This window comes from Loxodonta africana, chromosome 8, assembly GCF_030014295.1.
Source record: "Loxodonta africana isolate mLoxAfr1 chromosome 8, mLoxAfr1.hap2, whole genome shotgun sequence".
In the NCBI taxonomy this organism is placed as follows: domain Eukaryota; kingdom Metazoa; phylum Chordata; class Mammalia; order Proboscidea; family Elephantidae; genus Loxodonta; species Loxodonta africana.
This window is the reverse complement of record NC_087349.1, coordinates 54603811-54619118: the sequence shown is the minus strand read 5'-3', so window position 1 is coordinate 54619118 and position 15308 is coordinate 54603811. Positions and strand designations below refer to the sequence as shown.

At 35.0% G+C, this 15308-nt stretch overlaps 1 protein-coding gene across 1 annotated transcript in view; it reads left to right on the top strand.

The window, feature by feature from the left end:
• The window catches only part of SEMA3D (semaphorin 3D), a 184805-nt gene that overhangs the window by 151337 nt on the left and 18160 nt on the right, over positions 1 to 15308 (top strand). The window contains exons 11-15 of the mRNA XM_064289934.1: positions 2221 to 2443; positions 4768 to 4856; positions 6534 to 6575; positions 10459 to 10616; positions 12869 to 12933. Coding sequence (XP_064146004.1) covers positions 2221 to 2443; positions 4768 to 4856; positions 6534 to 6575; positions 10459 to 10616; positions 12869 to 12933 — 577 coding nt within the window. The remainder of the gene's footprint in view (positions 1 to 2220; positions 2444 to 4767; positions 4857 to 6533; positions 6576 to 10458; positions 10617 to 12868; positions 12934 to 15308) is intronic.

Sequence of the window (15308 nt, the reverse complement as noted above, 5' to 3'; positions counted from 1 at the left end):
TCTTAGGCATATCCAAACATCTCCTGGGACTGAGTTAGTGGGCTTAAAGGCTAAGGATCATAGTCTCGGGGGACATCTAGGGCAACTGGCATAACAAAGCTCATAAAACTACTCATCCTAGTTTGGTGAGTAGCATCTGGGGTCTTAAAAGATTGCGAGCCGCCATCTAGGACGTAAGATGCAACTATTTGTCTCTTCCTGTCTGGAGCAAAGGAGAGTGAAAGAAATCAAAGACTCAAGGGAGCAATTAGTCCACAAGACTAATGGCCCACCTGAACCACAGCCTCCTCTAGCCTGAGACCAGGAGAGCTAGATGGTGCCCGACTACCACTACTGATCACTCTGACTGGTGACACAATAGAAGGTCGCGATTGAAATGGGAGAAAAATGTAGAACAAAATTCAAATTCGTAAAAAAAGACCAGGCTTACTGGACTGATAGAGACTAGAGGAACCCCCGAGACTATTGCCCTAAGACAGCCTCTTAACCTGGAACTGAAGCCACTCCGGAGGTCCCCTTTCAGCTGAATAATAGATTGGCCTATAAAATAAACAGTAACACCCATGCGGAATGTGGTCCTTGGAACAATCAGCTATACGATACCAAACAGGCAACATTTGCCCAAAAGAAAGGTGGGATGGCAAGGATGGGCAGGGAATTTGGAGGGATGGAATCAAGAAAGGCAGGGTGGAAATGGGGAGAGTGCTAACACATTGTGGGGATAGCAACCAATGTCACGGAACAATTTGTGTATGCATTGTTGAATGGGAAGTTTTGTTGCTATGTAAACTTTCACCTAAAGCACAATAAAATGTCAAAAAAAAAAAAAACAGATAGCTAATATTGTCAAACGTTCGTAATCTCTTTGGCGCAGACTGGGATAAATAAATAGCTATCAAGAAAGGATCAGTTTCTTAATATCAGACATGCCAGATTTTAATGAAAGATAATATAACTAAAGTAACTCTCAAAGTATTTCAAGAAAATTACTAATGGATTTTTTTTCTTTGGACAAATTTAGGTATGTTTTTCAGTGCAGTGAGATGTTATGATTTTATTGGTGTAAAATTTGGAGTCGGGGACCGTATACTTAGACTACCCTGCAGAATCTTTAGCTCCCTGAGAAGGACCCTCGTGAAAGCTTTGATTGAGAAGTACAGTATATTATGTTAATGGTATTTTGACTCAATTCAAATTAGTGCCTAGTATAAATGCCTCAACTCAGTGGAGGCTATGTTTTCAATTTGCCTTAAAAAACTACAATAGGAGAAAATCAGCCCTCTCCCACAAACTTTATTCTCTATGCCTTCATCAAATAATCAAACTTTTTTATTTCCAAAAGAATATATTAGCCTTGTTAAGAATCTGAATGTGATATCATAATAAGTTTGTTCTATTTGAGGTAATTTACTACATTCAAATATGTTTAAATTATAAAATAGATTTAGAATGTGGGGTATTCTTTGAAGAAATAAATCAAATTATAAAATAATTTCCCTCTTTTTTCATGTTCCCCGGATAATAGCCGCATCCCATCAATTTACTTTGTACGAGTTTGAACTTTTTGCTTGTCACCGCCAGGGGGCAGAGTATGCTAACTATTGACTTCTTGGATGCTAAAATCAGAAAAGTGGCGAAGTAGACGAAATAGAAAATTCCCTGAGGGTTTCTTCACAGATCCTTTAGGGGAGGCGCTGTTGAATTGTTCACAATATGATTTTCACATCTGTTATAAATAACTAGGTAATTACAATCTCATACTATTAAAGGTTTTTCAAATGCAGTTTTTGTGGTCTGTTGATTTGTTCTTTTTAAAATTTTTAATGAACAAGGTTTTAATTTAAAACGTCAGTCTTAAATTTACCCAAAGGAAATGGGAAATAGTGGTTTTCCATATGTTTCCATATTTTTAGATCAGTTTCTTAACAATTATTTCAACTGAAATTTAATGTATCTTCATGAGAAACAATAATCCAAGTTCACTGTGGAAACCGTAGCAAAAACAGATTTTAAAAAAATGTAATTTAAGATATATTTGAGAGATAAGCCGAATTTAAATATATGTAGGTACACTGCATTCATTTCCAAGTACATGTGATTCCGTATTGACTCCATTATATTTGTTCATTTTATGTTATCAGTGATAAACCTTAAAAGCTTAATTGAAAGTGTGCAAAAAAAAAAAAAAAAGTCTTTGCTCCCTTCCACATTTCTTTTCAGTGTCCAAGCAAGACTTATGACCCACTGATTAAATCCACCCGGGATTTTCCCGACGATGTCATCAGTTTCATAAAGCGGCATCCTGTGATGTATAAGCCTGTATACCCAGTGGCGGGAGGACCAACATTCAAGCGAATCGATGTGGACTACAGACTGACACAGATAGTGGTGGATCACGTCATTGCAGAAGATGGCCAGTATGACGTAATGTTTCTTGGAACAGGTTAGCACAAACCAAATCGACTCTAAATGATGCATGCTTTCTTTCAAAGCATAATTTAATATTAACAAAGAAGACAAAAATTTCAAAAATGCTAATTAATAAAAGTAAAAACGAGTAATTATTTGCTAACACCTAGGCAAGGTTTCTTAAAATTGCATAGAATATGCTCTTAATTGATAATCGTGAATTTCCCCTAGCCTCCTTTAGTGCTGTTTGAGATTTGAAAACATACTGTATATTATGACTGAAATGTGTCAGCCATAGATTAGGTGCTCAATACATGTTTGTTTAACGACTGTGGACTAAAACAAGTAGGGCATTGTTCCTTTATTTTCAAATTTCACGTTTTCCTTTCTCTGCAGAGACATTTGATAAGCCTTACCCCCAAATGATCCATTCACCCAATTTTGAGAGTCACTGACTCAGTTGACTTAAGATAACTTTTCAAAAAGTTAAGCATGATTTTGAAAAGCTCTCTAAGTGGTAATTTCTTGGGGATTGTTTTTCCCTGTTCTTAAATTCTGTGGATTAAGCATCGCTCTCATAATTGCAGCTTGTTTTGCTTTTTTGTTTTATTTTGCTTTTTATCTGTCAACTCAGTCATTATAAAATGATTTCTAAAAAAAATGTTTTGTTCCAGAAAGAGGAATATTGCTCCATTTGGTAAGTTTCAAATGTAAGAAAGGTATTATCTAATAATGTTATATGGGTTCCAGTGGTAGTGTAGATAATATGTATCATCAAAACAAAAGCACCACAGTCTAGGTAATATTGTGTAAATTTAGTGGATCAAGCATTGCATAAAGAAGTAGAAATTAACATGTTTTCAGTACACTGCCGTTTTTATTGAAATGGGTTTTTGGAAGTGCAAATCAAATTTAAAATATTCTTATTTTTTTAAAGTATGTTGGTTTCACAGAAGTTAGGTTTTTAAAGAAGCGTTTGTATGACAAATGCCAAAGGCATGAGAGAACATCAGTTAGTCAACTTCTATTGTGTTACACATGACAATTCCTAGGCCCAAGGGCGTAAGTGATGCTCCCAAAGCTACAGACATGGCTAATGAAGAGTCAAAATATGAACTAATTAACTTGTCACTAATTCTAGTGAGTTTGCCACATTGCCCACCGAAAACTCATTCCTAGGTTTTAGTTCAGTGTTAGAAATGGTGTCCAGCCACTAGGTGGTACTACTTAACTTTTGCTGAGAAAATTATAGTGATAAAAGATGGATTTTTAATTTTTACATTTGGAAAATATATGTTTAATATTTTTTAAAGAGCCCAGAGTCATTTAAAAACAGTTCAATAATCTACACTATTTTGTGCAAACAAGATCATTAACACATATGTTAATATACTCCAATACCAGTGTTCACAAGTTTAAAAACATCTATTTCATATAAATCAATTTCCAAGTGGAAAACTTTCTTTTTTTTCTGAAATGTTATTTTGATTGTCTTTCTGAAGTTGCCTGCAACCTTGTGGAATTGCAACATAAGATGCTCTATTTAACATCTTTTCCAAACTTTAACTTTGGGTTTACATTTTCATCCTTCTTGTTTACTTTTAAGTTGAACTAAAATAATTTTGAATAAAACTTCACCTTCCAGCCCAATAAAATTTTTCTATTAATAAAGTATATTTGATAAGTTAGCTATTTCTCTTTCATTTGTTACATGTTAGAAAATTGTTATCAGAAAAGGCAATTATAATTACCTTTATGGTGAATTGAATATAATAAGTACTTAATAAAAATTTCTTAGATTGGAAAAATGGAAAAAATTTCTTAGATTCATTTATCTGTATATGTATACGCGTAGCCAAACTTGTTGCTATCAACTTGATTTCAACTCATAATGACCCTATAGGACAGAGTGAAACTGTCCCATAGGGTTTCCAAGGAGCTGCAGCTGGTGAATTCGAACTGTTAACCCTTCAGTTTGCAGCCCAGCTCTTAACCACTATACCACCAGGGTTCCATTAGAGAGAGAATTTCACATTTTAATTTAAATAATATTTTAATTAAGCTACAAAAATTTTGTTTCACCTTTTATTTCAGCCAATATTTAAATGAGACATATATATTCATATTTGTAGGAATATACTCTGTGTGTATACTTTCTAACATTCTCTTTATAAAAATGTGTTTCATTAGCTAAAAACTATAGTATTTAGGAAGGAAAACATCATATACGTTAAGCTTTACTTCTTGTATGTTTCACTTAATCTGATTTCTTGAAAGGCATACGTAGATTGCTAGAAATGACTTAAAATTAAATATTGAGATAGAAACAGCAGGTTTATGGCGTGTGCATTTTTTCAGACATTGGAACAGTCTTGAAAGTTGTCAGCATTTCAAAGGAGAAGTGGAATACGGAAGAGGTTGTGCTGGAGGAGTTGCAGATATTCAAGGTGAGACTCAGTCCAGACTTACGGGAGAAGAGATAGATGCATTTGTTTTCATGCATCATCAGTTTTTGAAACCAGCGACTTTATTTTTTCTCCTTCCTAAGCAATGAGGGGGAGGGGAGGGGGACAAAGTTAGAAAAGCAACTAAGAGTGGGACCCACCTTCTTCTAAATTAGGTACACTGAATTAGGAGCGCCTTGGATTGCTCATTACTGCATTCTCTAAGCATGTCGTCAGGCAAATTGCCACGTTAGAGGAAAACCTGAGGTCTCTTTTACTATCCAGATGCTTTTCTACTTTATAAATTTTACTTTTCAATATTTCCCCAATTAACTTGAGAAAATTGAAAGTGTGTATAAATCAAGTATCCCTGCCTTTCTCTAAGGAAATGAAAAAAAAAAAAAAGGAGTTGCATAACAATAAGTCTTCATGTATCGCTAGATACCCCCACTCTCCAAAAGAGTTAATAGATCAAAAATAGTAGTTCTTCAGTTTTCAGGAATTTGACTTTTTATAATAAATTTGAATTGTAGCGTTCTTTGTAGTTCCTCAATGAAATTTAAATTAAAATTATATTCTGAAAATAGCATGAGAAATAGTTTATTTCTTAGGAATGAGCTTTTAAAAAATATACTGTGTCTTTTATAACTTCTTTGGTGTGACAGCTTATTTTTAAAATGAACTATTTCCCTTTAAACCTCTTTCACCTTAAAGGAGAGTCCAGCCCTCCACTGTTAGGAGCTTAAGTTAATTGACTTGCTGTTTCCACAGGATCCTGTTTACACTGTGGTGATAATAGTGGTCAAGGAGTTAACAAGAACAAGACCTGATATCTGCCATCTATTACAAAAGAAAATTTTGTGTGGTTTGTAAGGGAAAAGCCGATATCAAATATAAATGTGAACTCAGAGGCCAAAAATAAAGCCTCCACAGCACAGATAGGCAAACTAAAGAGAGTCTCATTCAATGGTTTTTAGATAATGGTCAAGAGGAATTGTTTGGATTCCACTGTTAGGATTCAATAATGGCCATTTTTTTTAATTCGTAACAAAAAAAATTTATTGATAGCACTTTCTCACATTAACGTTTTTATTTTGTATATTTTTCTTAAATCTTTAGCATCTGCTACTATCTATTAGTAAATACTGGCCAGTGAGAAATTAATAACTAGCAAACAATGGATACATAGATATAGATGAACATTTTTAAAAAATCCCATCTTTTTAGTTTGGAAGTTTTTGTGTTCATGCTTCTGATTGTATATTGCATTTATAGAGCCATATTTTCTACAGATAAAATTGACCCTAGTTCATATCATGAAATCACGTGCATCGGTATCTTGTATCATTCCAGAATGTACATAGTCTTCTGCAAGGAGCACTATAACGTTTCAGAACTCTGCTACATAAACAAGTTTTTGAGTCACTGATCTAAGTAATAGCAGAAAAAGGCAATAAATAATTATGGATACTTTAAAGTAGCTATTTCCATCATTTCCATTAAGGTGGAATCACTACACATTGGAAGAAAATGGAAAACAGCGAGATTCGCTTTCTCCCCCTGTGTTATAGAGCCTTGAAATTTACTTCAATGATATTTTGTACAAAATAAAACAACATATTGTTTAATGTAAAAGCCTGTTAATGATTATCTTTGTTGACATTTTACTTCTATTTTTAGCACTCATCAATCATCTTGAACATGGAATTGTCTCTGAAGCAGGTAATTTCTAATTTTAGTGTAAAAATTAACCAACAAAAAACAAGTTTCTTGAATCAAAGTTGTTTTTAGGGAAAATCTATTGAAATTGGAAGTTAAATTATAAACAATGTGAAAAGCTTTAGATCATTTTTTCATTTTCATTAGCTAGAGACCATTGTTTCAGATTTATTTTAGGAGATATGGAACCAAATTTCATTATTTGAATAATTCATTTTTTTTTCCTTCATATGGCTCTTGGAAACCCTGGTTAGGAGCTGACTGCTAACCAAAAGGTTGGCAGTTTGAATCTACCAGGCACTACTTGGAAAACCTATGGGGCAGATCTACTCTGTCCTATAGGGTTGCTATGAGTTGGAATGGACTCAACGCTAACAGGTTACGCGTTTTGGCACTTGAAAATGCAGGTCACTTTCCTAGTTTTGTGAGGATGTTTTTTTTCTGTGAAAGCCTTAGAAATCCATGTAGGATATCATCTCTAGTCATTAAAAATGTTTTGTTTTTAATCATAGAGTCTAGGAGTTGTAATATGGACTGATGTGGCAAGCAACCCTAGAATCAATTTCATGTGCCACCACTTAATATCCAATTACCAGAATCAATTTCCTTAAGAGTAAAAGTAGAAAAATAATTACTGCCTCAACCTTTTGAGGAACAAAGGGATATATATGCCAGCGTTAACATTTTTCTGCCCCTGAAGGTTACTGACAGGCATTTGAGCCATTTTAATGTCTGGCATCATGGTGGATACTGGTACAATTGCCTAAAAAACAAGGAAGTTAATCTACACCACATTTTGAGTGTTGAGAGCCATTCGTATGAGGGGATGCATCCCAGAGGAGTGATTGTGTGAAACTTTTTATGTGTCTTTTGGCTTCTGTACAGTAACATAAGGCTTGCAAGTATGTTTACTATTTCCTTTGTGTTATTGAAAAGGTAAGGTTACTGGCATACTCAAGCAAATAAGTTATTTTTTGGGTGAAAATAATTTGTGACTCACTTCCTGGGTCATAGGACCAATATGTCCCGAAAGTGTGATGCACTTCATGGAACTTGGTACCGATATGGCTCACTCTAAATCAAACCGATAACAGTTATGTTTAATACGAGCAATGTTTATTTAGCATTTTATATATATTTTTGGAAAGTTGAGTAAGATATTTTATGGCTCAAGTGTAACCAGGAAGTGTGATGCGCCGTGGGACTGATATGTCACACATGTGCGATGTGCTTCATGGAACATGGAACTGATATGTCCCACTTGCAACTGGTACCCATTTTTTCAGATAACAAAAACTCCCAACAATGATTCAGTATCCATTCCATTGGTGAAAAAGCATGGCATCACCAATAAATAAAATAATAATAATTCACCCATGAAACAGTTAAGAGTGTTGTGAGTTTAAATGAGATGCCTGCCATAGGCAAAGTTCTAAGCAGAAAAAAAAAAGCAGAGACCTGGCATATTATAAGTGTTAAGTAAATGATAATTAATTATAATAATGATAATAAATAATATTATTTCACTTTTCCTGGTATCATACCACAAATCCAAATTGATTAAACAGATTCTGAATTGCATTACCATTTCTATATGTACCTCCAAGATTTAACGTCACGTGGTAATATATTCACATTAAGGTGTTGCTAAAATTGACTTTATCTATTCAGCCTAGTATTGCACAGCAGTTATTAGGGAAAAGATCTAAATAGGTTTCTTCTTTGGGACCTCTAGCTAGCTCCTAAGTAGAATGGAACTCATGAGTCAGCCTAAAAATCCTTACCCATGTACATACATAAACACACACTTGCACATGTGTCTTCTTTGTTATTTAGCCAGGTGATCGCCCATCAGTTTTCAGCTCCCATTCATTTGTTCATTCTTTCAACATTTATTTCTTGAAAGCCTACTGCTGTGTTTCGAGAGCACATAAATGAATGAGTGACGTGGCACTTAGTCTCCAGAAGATCATGGTGGAACTGGGAGACAAAGAAGCATGCCAATAATGCAGAATAATAATGTCAGAATGTGCAAGGGAGAGAATAATAATGTCAGAATGTGCAAGGGAGATAGAGGAGAAAAACTTGTCTAAAAGTGGGTGGGGGGAGCAGGGGACAATGGTTGAGACAGGTAGCCTGAGCCATGAAAGATGTTGTAGTTATCCAGAAAATTAAAAAGCAGGATGGGATGGGGAGCCTATGCCAAGTAGAAGGAGAGAACATTTGCAGATGTGTGGAGAGTGATAGACCATAGCTAATTCTAATTGGTTTGTGTGCAATTGATGTGCTGATGGGGAAGGCAGATAAAAATTAATCTGGAGACGAATGCTTGAGCAAAATTACGCATATCCTTACATGTCCTCTGAAGAAGTTTAAATTTTATCTAAAGGGCAATAGAAACCATGAAAGATTTGAAACAGGAGAGTGTTATGATAAGATTTTCCTTTTAGAAAATCAGGCTGGTGACAGTGTAAAAGATGGATTGGGTCCTGGAGGAGGAGGTGGGGATTGCTGGAAAACAAGGCTGAAGCCAGAGAAAATAGTCAGGACACTTACATGTAATCCAGGAAAGAAATGATAAGGACCTAAACAAAGGTAGTGGCAGTGGGGAGGGAGTGGAGGAAACAGATTAGAGAATTCTATAAGAGAGAGAATGGAAAAGACTTGGTGACAGATTGAATGTGAGAGAAAGCGATTCAAAGACAACTCCCACGCTTCTGTCTTGGGTGACTGAGTAGGTAAATGTGCTTCTCACCAAGATAGTGAAGGAGGAGGAGATTTAAAGGAATAAGTGTGCTTAGGTTTGGATATGTTGTTTCCAAGATACTTCTGAATCTTTGTACAATAACAGGGGTAAAGAAAAGAGAATAGGAAAGAGGGAATTCAACATTTGATGCAAAGAGCAATCCGCAAAGGAGAAGATGACTCAGGCAGGCATAAAAACCGAGGGAAAATAAAGAGAGTTCAAGGAGGGAGTAGTTCATAGCGCCAAACTCTATAGATAAATTAAATAGACTAAATAATAACGAGTGTCGTTGCATTTAGCAACTATGAAATCTTAGCTGAGAGTTTTAATGGCTGCTTTATAGGTCTAAGTGAGATTTCTTCTGAGTGCATCTATGTTAGTTATGCTGAAATCTATTTGTAAAATGTTTTTCCTCCATTTGAAGCTTGTCATGTTTACTAGAATTAGCCATGAGCTTTTTAAATGCGTAGACTCTGGATTATTCATCTGTATATTCCACCCACACACTCTAACTCAAATGAATACATGCGGGGACTAGCGCATCAGATTCAGGGCTTAGTTTCAAAATAATTTTATTTGCTAAAGATTTTTCAGTATTTTGCAGGATTTCACTTCAGATTTGGCATCCCTCAAACCTCCTTGATATTCTCTTCACAGTAATACCAAATTCATTCTCTCCCAATTATAATCCATTTCCCCTTCAGGTATCAGCACCTCATTACCAAGTGAAATGGTTAGTTAAAACCACAGAGCCATGGAGGAGAAAGACCATCAGTTTCGCCTGTAGCATCTGTGCTTGATATAGTCTACCAAAGAATATTTTCAACTATTGAGAAAGAATTTGACATCTTAATTCCTCAGTCTAGCAGCTGGTTTTTGACCTTCTTAAATTACTGCCAAGGTTACTCTAGCTCTGTAGAATGTTATCCATTTCAGTATCATCATCTTCAAACCACCATCCTGCCAGGGGCAGAAGGGATTGACTTATTTTGCTCTTTGTTATATATCTGTACAAGTGTTTACAATGGTCAGGACACCCGGGGAGATGTATTTAGACCTATGATGTGGTATTCAAGAAAAGGAAGTTCTTAAGACTCTTCTGAAAGATGCTTCTAATTCATTTGTTTTGCTGGTTTGCAGCAACAATTGTACATTGGTTCCCGAGATGGATTGGTTCAGCTCTCCCTGCACAGATGTGACACTTATGGGAAAGCTTGTGCAGACTGCTGTCTTGCCAGAGACCCCTACTGTGCCTGGGATGGAAATGCATGCTCTCGATATGCACCCACTTCAAAAAGGTAAGAGGAACATCACATTATTATGAAGCCTTCCTTTCTACACCATGATCATCTCACACGAATGGCCTATTTTATAGTGAAAATTAAAGAATAAGTATATAAAAAATCCCCCACCCCCAGTGCCGTCGAATAGATTCCGACAAAATATAACCTGTTATAAGGATATTAAAATTAAAATGTTATTTTATCCCTTTATATAAAAGTGAATTTTGAAGGAGGATAAAATTGAATGTTCTGAAATTCTGAAATCTGGACTTTAAAGAATTCTGATAAATTGTATTCTTTTCCTTTGACTGTATCAAACATTACTAAAAATTTGTTTTGCCTTGCTATTTTACTCTTTCTACAGTCCTTCATCTCTTCCTCCTTTTTTCCAAATACGTACATACTCATACATGCTGTTTGTAAATAATGCATAAATACTTCTGTGTGTAAAGTGTGGTATGTTTTTATATCACAGCACATCTCAGTGATTCTCAGCAAAATTTATTTTTATGCTAATAACTCTTACTTGAGCAAATTCTGCCACTCAGATGTACTTAACAACAAACTCTTGCCCTGCTGTTTGTAGTTCACTGCTGGATGTGCTCTTAAAAGTACCGCTTTTTTGAGCCAACAAGTTCCAGCTAGGAATTTATTTTATGTAGACATTTGCAAAAATACCACTAAGTTTTATGTTCAAGGATATTCAGCAGAGCGCTGCTTATAGTAGCAAAATAACTGGAAAAAACCTGATTGATACTGGCTAAATACATAATGGTAAGGTTTTTTAGAAATTTGGTTGACAATACCAACATTTTCTGAAGAACTGTTCAAATTTTCCTTTTTTGCTCTAGGAAAAACTTCCAAAAATTTTAGATGATATATATATTGTTTTCATCTTTGGGCCTTTATTAGTGAAATAAGATAACAGGGAAACATATGCCACTTCTTCTACCACCTATGCACTTTTTTCTTTTTTAAATTTTACTGATTTATCAAATTCCAAAGTCTAGGGATCATAGATTGAGTATATAGTAAAATAGGAAATACTGCTTAAAGTTAGGAGACATTTTATGTTTCCTTAATTCCCTGAATTAAATATAAATTGGTAAGTACTATAATACAAGTTGAAAGTAAAAATGTCACCAACATTTTGTTATGGTTTTTGTCCAAGAATCTAGTCATCATAGTAAGTCTTTGGGGAATGCTTTACTAGAAGCTGAAAAACAAGAATGTTCATTAATTGGTAATAAACCTTCAGTTTGATGAATTGACCTTGTTCCTTAAAAAGCCAAGGTTTAAAAACATTCTCGACCTTATGTTCCTTATACTGTCATAATTTTTTTCTTCCTGTACTCCCCAAGACTCTATCTCTGATCTTGCAGACATGCCACTGTGATGCTTTCCCTTACCTAGCATAATGTGAGCTAAAAAGAAGTATAAAATGGATCAATCTTGTACAAGGTTGTCATCCGGTCAGCATTACACTTAAGCAACAACCTTTTATGATCTCTGAGATGGCAACATAAAATGGGCAAAGCAAATGAAAATGTACTAGAAGAGTATAAGAGTTGTTAAACTAAAATGAACAGATTTTTTTCTTTCTTTATAGAGTGGTTACTGTTTTCTCTTAAGGAAAATATACGACAACAATGCACAAAGTCATTGTTTATTATTGTTATCAGTACACTACGCAGAAAAAAATGTGTCTACATAACAGCAGATAAAAGTAGCATGTGGTCATTCATGCCATATCAAACTTGTAGTTCTGTTTCAAGAGGCAATATTTAATTTGCTGCTTAATCAAATCTATGTAACAATGACTATCCATATGATAAGGTGTTTTGTATGTGTGTGTACTTTCCTCCCTACTATCTAAAGCTCTTTTACTTCTTATTACTTTCCAATGACTGACTGAAAAAGAGTAGAGGGCTAGTTATTCTCATTTGATGTCTATTAAACACAAATTATATTCATATTCAACCTGTTCCGTTGAATAATTTGTGAAAAGTCAGAAAAAAAGAAAACAGTAGTACTTAAATAAAACTCTGGTCATCTTATTCTCAAAACATGGTTTGTTCTATTAGGACCCTAGCACTAGTAGTGTTTGAGTTAATGTTGGATTGAATTGGAATGGAGACCTGTATTTAAGTTGATTAGTAAGACAAGTATAGTTTTTCATCGCTCACTGTTATTAGTGTTATATGTAAACTTTCCATATTACAAATACCATGCTTAAAGTTCTAAACAATTTAATCTCTTTTCTGTAGGCGAGCTAGACGCCAAGATGTGAAGTATGGGGACCCAATCACCCAATGCTGGGACATCGAAGACAGTAAGTATAGGTTTACTATGCTTTCCTCCCTTTTAAACATTTAAACCTAGTCTTTGTATGTCTTATTATATGACTTAAAACATCTATGTGGAAAAAATAGAGACTCATACTATTATATAAGATGATCTCATTTTGTATAATGGTTGTATTCTGGAAAAGCAACAGGAGATTTTATAAATCAACCCCATGTCTCTATGCCTAGGTCAATGATCCTTTGTTACATCATTATTTGTTTCATATGTCTTTTAAAGCCTTCTAGTGTTTTTTTTTTTTTTTTCTTTTTTACTGCCTTATCCATCCTTATAAAATTTGAAAATTGCTGTTAGAGATAGAGCAGGATATAGCCTAAAATATTTGAGCATTTGGAATAAGCTCAGACACCCTCCCAGAAAGACCCAATAAAAGTATAGACACTTATTAGAAACTTTAGGTAACCTGCACTTCATTTTTTATTTACATATTTATTAATCAGTAAATATTTATTAAGTGTCTTCTATGTGCATGTAATTGTTTTGGGTATACTGTGAGACAAAGAAACTCCTCAGCTTATGGTTTCTTTTGAGAGATACCATAAGACACAATTAGTGACATGGAACTTTAGAGAAAAGAGAGATCACCAGATGCTGTATTATTCAGGGACAATTCCATTGTGTGGAGGAGCCTAGAAGTCTGAGTAGGCGAGGGGTAGAGTGGGAAATAGAGAGGAGGCCCAGGGGGTGAGTCTGATAACAGAAAAAAAATTTGCATGTGTGAATTTTTCCAAAGCTGTAGTTATTTTCCACAATCAAACACTGCTGTCAGATAGAAAGCACACACACACACACACAACTGGGGAAAATAAAGCATTGCTTTTCCTTTTTTATCAAGTGCTTCATCAAAAGCACTTCCTTCTTCCTCCCACTGACGTAAATAAACAACCCATATTTCATACCCTATAACTCACGGTCCTGAGGTGTTTTCTTAATTTAAAGACAAAAAAAAATGATTATTTTAAGTTCATGCATGTGAAAGCTGGACAATGAATAAAGAAGGCTGAAGAAGAATTGATGCCTTTGAATTATGGTGTTGGTGAAGAATATTGAGTATACCATAAAAAAAACAAAAAAAGGAAGAAGTATAGCCAGAATGCTCCTTAGAGGCAAGGATGGTAAGACTATATCTCACATACTTTGGACATGTTATCAGAAGGGACCAGTCCCTGGAGAAGGACATCATGCTTGGTAAAGTAGATGGTCAGTGAAAAAGAAGAATACCCTCAACCAAATGGATTGACACAGTGGCTGCAACAATGGGCTAAAGTATAACAATGATCGTGAGGATGGTGCAGGAATGGGCAGTGTTTCATTCTGTTGTACATAGGGTTGCTATGAGTCTGAACTGACTCGACAGCATCTAACAACAACAACATTTTAAATTCATAATTTCATTCTTCTGAAAAATAAGTTATAGTCCAGAATAGTTTGTTTGACCTCTTCTTCTAACGTATAGGTGATTCACTGTCATTCAGTGTCATGACATTCACTGTCGTGTCAATGCTGTTTCATTCAGCATTACTCTGTACTATGTATATAATTCTGTTCATGTGCATATGAGATTCAACAGGGACTGTTATAGGTATTTAGGTACACTGATGAACAAAAATGAAAACAGCACATTCATGGGACTTATATTCAAGTGTGTGTTAGGGATGGGAGCAGGCAATAAACATAAAAACAGGTAAAATATATGCTATGTCTGATAATGATGTTATGAAGAAAGTGATATAAAAAACACATATGTGCCCAAGACAGTCACCATTATTGTTTCATTTCACCATATCCTATTCTTGCTGTAACCCATTGCACACAGTCTTTTCTAACCATCATTCCGCTGAATCCATTCTTGTCAGGGTCACCAGCAATTTTCTCCTTAGCAAACCCAATGGTCAATTTTCAGCTCTCATTTTTGCTTAAATTCTAACTCCCTCTACCTTGAATCATGCTCTTCATTTGACTTCTATGCAGTGGTGTGCTAGAGCCAGCTCATATGGCCCCATAGGAATTTTGTGAATGACTTGAAGTCTGCCAGGGAGAGAGTGTTTCCACAAAAAAAAAAAAAAAAAAAAACCCAGCAGGCACTATGAACCAAGGCTTTTTGTTTTCAGAGATTTGGCGTCCCAATACACCTCTGCTTCTATGACACCATGTCCTTCAGGTTTTGCTCTTACCTTACAGACTGCTCTTTCTGAGTGTTCTTAGCTTTAGTTTTCTTCCCACCTTCTAAATATTGAAGTGCCCAAGCTACTTTTCCACTCTCTTTCTATTCATTCCCTAAGTCCATCAATTTCAAAACCATCAGATGCTATTTGACTATTCCAAATTCATACTTCCCTATGT